Source organism: Amblyomma mixtum, chromosome 9, assembly GCF_055824585.1.
Source record: "Amblyomma mixtum isolate Tamu chromosome 9, ASM5582458v1, whole genome shotgun sequence".
Classification (NCBI taxonomy): domain Eukaryota; kingdom Metazoa; phylum Arthropoda; class Arachnida; order Ixodida; family Ixodidae; genus Amblyomma; species Amblyomma mixtum.
Window position 1 is genome coordinate 75,360,738 of NC_143020.1, and position 4,522 is coordinate 75,365,259.

The following is a 4,522-nucleotide window of genomic DNA, read 5'->3' on the forward strand; positions in this document are numbered from 1 at the left end:
CGGTCCGGATGGAGTCTGTCTAACGCTGACCTCAGTCTTCGTCCGAACATTAACTCTGCTGGCGATTTTCCCGTGACCGAATGTGGCGTCGTGTGTTGCTTAAACAAAAACCGGGAAATCTTGCACTGCGTCGAACCTTCCTGCTGCTTCTTCAATGCTTCTTTAACTTCCCTTACCATCCTCTCTGCCCTACCATTGCTGGCTGGGTGATAAGGTGCAGTGAAAATAGCACGCAAGCCATTACACTTCAAAAACATTTGCAACTCTGTGCTAGTGAAAGCTGTGCCGTTATCTGAAACGATAACGTCAGGTACACCATGTGTCGCAAACATCTTCCTTAAGCTGTTGACGACAGCCGTAGCTTTCATGGATGGCATGATTTCGACTTCAGCCCAATTGCTGTACGCGTCTACCACGACTAAGAAAACTTCTCCTTTCACTGGGCCAGCGAAATCAATGTGCAGTCGACTCCAAGGCTGATCTGGCTTGATCCAAAAATGAACTGGAGCCTTGGGATCGCTTTGACGGTTACTCTGGCATGGATGACAGTGCCGAACAAACTCCTCAATTTCGTGGTCCATCTTCGGCCACCACATGAGCCCTCTAGCTGATGCTTTCATGGCACTCATCCCTGGATGATTTGCATGCAGGAGCTGAAGCACATTCTCTCTTGCTGCGGTTGGAATTATGACGCGATTCCCCCACAGTATGCAATCACGATGCAATGACAACTCCGACCGTCTCACCTCATAAGGCGCAAACTTGCTGTCCACTTGTGTTGACGGCCAACCACTGAGTAGCCATTCCTTTACCCGGGAGAGAACCGAGTCCTTTTTGATCAGCGCAGCAATGTCCGCCGCTTGCAGCGGTGCGCAGTCCACCGCTTCCAACAAGAGCACGTCCCCAGGCGGTCTTGGCTCGTCCTCGTCTCCCGGGGCTGGTAGACGACTGAGTGCATCGGCGTTGGAGTTGTCTTGGCCTCGTCTGTACTCAAGGTGGTAGTTATACGCAGACAACAGTAAAATCCAACGAAGCATTCTAGGCGACACAACTTCGGGCACTCGCTTGTCCGTGTTAAACAGGCCGAGTAATGGCTTGTGGTCTGTTATCACTGTAAATTCTCGCCCAGCTAGGTACTGGTGGAACTTTTTTACGCCAAAGACCACAGCCAAACCCTCTCTATCAATCTGAGCATAGTTGCGTTCACTGACGCCAAGAGTGCGAGACGCATAAGCTATGGGCTGCTCCTTCCCGTCATCCGCACGATGGGCTAGCACTGCCCCCACCCCCACAGGCGATGCGTCGCAGCACACAAAGGACGCTTGCAATCGTAGGGCACAAGTACGGAGTCTGAGCTGAGTAAATTTTTCAGTCTCTCAAACGCCCGCTGATGCTCACCTGCCCACTTCCATTCGTGGTCACGGTCGAGCAGTCGATAAAGCGGTTCGGCCGCTTCAGTCCCGCCCTTGAGGAAACTGCTGTAGAAATTCAGCAATCCCAAAAAGGCTTGCAGCTCCTTTTTGCTTGCGGGCGCAGGCGCTTGCCGGATGGCGTCCGTCTTGCTTCGGCTGGGATGTACTCCTGAGTCATCAATCCTGTGTCCCAAGAATTCGATGCTCGTTTGGTTAAATTCGCACTTGTCCTTGTTTACTCGTAGCTGTGCCTTCTGCAGACGCGATAGCACAGTCTCTAATCTCTCGGCGTGCTCTTCGGCGTTACATCCAGAAATTAATATGTCATCCAGATAAGCTTTCACTCCGGGAATGCCCGCTAACAGCGTGTCGATGACTCGTTGAAACACCCAAGGTGCGACCGAAATTCCAAACGGTAGCCGCTTAACCTTGTACAGTCCCTTTATCGTGTTGACTGTGAGCACCTCAGCCGTCTCGTCGTCTAGCGTAAGCTGCTGATAAGCTTGGGCTAGATCCAACTTGGTAAAAAACTTGCTTGAACTTAGAGCTGTCAGCATTTCAGCTGTAGTGGGCAAGGGGTATCCACTGCTCTTAATAGCTTTGTTTACGGTACTGCGATAGTCGCCGCAAAGACGTAAAGTTCCATCTTTTTTTCTTACCACTACCAGTGGTGTTGCCCAGTTGGAGTAGCTGACGGGCTCCCATACACCTTGTTGCACCAAGCGGTCTATTTCGTTGGCCACGTCATCCTTGAGGGCCAGTGGAACTGGTCGACCTTTGAGGAACACCGGTTGGGCGTCATCTTTCAGTTCGATGTGAACTGGCGGTCCGTTGAAGCCAGGAAGGTCCCTGCGAAACACTTCGGGAAATCGCGAAGGCACGTCCTCCACGTTTACTTGCTGTATTCCCCGCAAGCCAATACCTAACGGGTTAAACCAGTTTCGCCCAATCAGGCTGTTACCTTGCTTCTGTACTACGAGCAAAGGTAGCTTTGCCTTCCTGCCTTTGAATTCCACCAAGACACTTGCTTGACCCAGCACGGGTAACGCCTCCTTTGACCAGGTTACGATAGTTGTTCCAGAATCTTGCAGTGGTATTTTACCGTGATTCCTTTCAATAACCCTGAACGTATCTTCACTCACAATTGAGCACGATGCGCCAGAATCAACCTCCATCGGAACTTTTTGCCCTTCAATCATTACTTGAACCATGAACTTCTGTTCTTGCTCATTCACTTCGCACAGGGAAAACAACGCACTCATTTCGTACACGCCCTTGCGCTTATCTCCTTTCTTCTTTTGCTCATACGCTGTCTTCCGAGAAGTTCTACTATCGTCTTTCGACCGACAAGCCTTAGCTATGTGTCCAACCCTTTTGCAGTTGAAGCATGTCGCCTTTCTAAAACGGCACAAATGTGGAGCGTGCTTACCGTTGCACCGGTAACAGCTGGACCCCTCCGCTGGGGTGTCTTGCTTCGCACGGGCTGCTTGTACCATTTCCTGGCAGTCCGTCTCGTATCGACCGTGCTTGCGAATGTCTCGCTGTTGCTTAGCGGTTGCTTCTGCAGTTGTGGCCAAGTCATACGCAACCTTAAACGTAAGGCTGTGTTCTGCGAGAAGTCGCTGCTGAACCCCTTCGTTCCCGAGTCCGCATACGAAACGATCCCGCATCATGACGTCCAACGGGAGTTGGGCGCTGCCAAAACCGCAGTCTTCGGCTAGCTTCCGAAGCGCCGTGACGTAGTCCGCAACCGATTCCTCGGCAGCCTGGTTTCGCCTGTAGAACAAAAACCTTGCATACAGCTCCGAAGGCTTTGGATGCAGGTGCTTGCGCACGGCAGTCTTGATTTCTTCGTAGGTTGCTGCTGTCGGTCTTTCTGGCTTCACCAAAGTTACGATGAGCCCGTACACTTCTTCGCCGCAGCTGCTCAACAGGACTGCTCTTTTCTGCTCTTCTTTCGTTATCTGGTTCGCTTCGCAGAACATTTCCAGGCGCTCGACGTATTCGTCCCATGACGCGTTCGTGCCGAGACGATACTCGCCGATCCTGCCGACGGCCATCGCCGTCGCTGCCTCGTCGCCAACTGTTGTGTATCAGACGGACGCCAGGCTGGAACTGAACAAACGTTTATTGACACAGTGCCTTTTTATAGGCCGATGGACATGTGTTCTGCCGACGACTGCTTGCGTGGCTGATAAGCGATACATGAAAATGCAGTTTTTAAAACATGCGCTTGCGCTATCAGTACACCACACTCCGTAAAGTGACGACGCCTGTTTCGAACTTTTGCCTCCGCACTGCAAGCTCGCACCGCATTCAACCTCTAGCGTCATGCACAGCTCGCCTTGTTATCCGGGATGTTGTGTATATCGCTGAGTTTTTTGTGCTGTGCCGCTGTTCTCACGATGTCATTCTGGGCTATGACTTTCTAACCTTTCATCATGCGATCATCGACTATGCCCGTGCCAGCATTGAACTGTCTCCGCTCTGTGCCACCCAGCCGTGCGACACCTCTCCCCGACATAGTAAAATGCTGGTCGCAAGAGACACTGACCTCCCTGCCTTCTCTGCCGCCCTTGTTCCCCTCTCTTGCTTCTGCGTTCCCGATCCGACTGTTCTCTTTACTCCGACTGTTGCTGCTGCCTGTCGCCACTGTTTCCTCCTTCCGTTCGCTCTTTTCACTATCTGCGATGGCCACAGCGCAATTTACGTCACGAACCTCTTTTCTTGCCCGTCAACGCTTCTCCGTGGCGAATGCCTGGGACATGTCGAATCAGCCGACCATGCTCTCCCATACTCCGTCTCCGAAGAACCTGCCCCTGTCCACATAGATGCCATTGATTCGCATCCTGCTGCGCCAAACCAAGACACCGTTTCTGTTTTTTCCCGATCTATCGATGCCAGCCTTTCGCCACACCAACGTGCAAAGCTCGTCGAGGCACTTGAACGTTTCCGCCCGTCATTCGACTTCCCACACACCTCTCTTGGCCGCACATCCATCGTCACACACAGCATCGACACCGGCACCCATGCCCCTTTGCGCCAGCGCCCATATCGCGTGTCGGCTACTGAGCGCACCTTCATTACCACAGAAGTGAACGACATGCTTC

General features: G+C 52.3%; 1 protein-coding gene across 1 annotated transcript; it reads right to left on the reverse strand.

Annotated features, from left to right (window-relative positions):
• Window positions 1-2,110: 2,110 nt before the first annotated feature.
• On the reverse strand, window positions 2,111-3,523 carry LOC149329763 (uncharacterized). The gene is made up of 2 exons (XM_089559614.1): window positions 2,842-3,523; window positions 2,111-2,261 (listed from the first exon to the last, which is right to left on the reverse strand). Exons 1-2 carry the CDS (start codon window positions 3,470-3,472, stop codon window positions 2,218-2,220), a joined length of 675 nt encoding a protein of 224 aa, XP_089415740.1. The 5' UTR covers window positions 3,473-3,523; the 3' UTR covers window positions 2,111-2,217.
• Between the last annotated feature and the right edge of the window lie 999 nt (window positions 3,524-4,522).

What these genes read in the sequence shown, in the direction of transcription:
- LOC149329763 (XM_089559614.1), bottom strand. Translation starts at nt 3,472, where the DNA reads ATGGCCGTCGGCAGGATCGGCGAGTATCGTCTCGGCACGAACGCGTCA. An exon ending in CAGCTGTTACCGGTGCAACG is followed by an intron (nt 2,262 to 2,841) that starts GTAAGCACGCTC and finishes AGTGTTTCGCAG; the next exon opens with GGACCTTCCTGGCTTCAACG.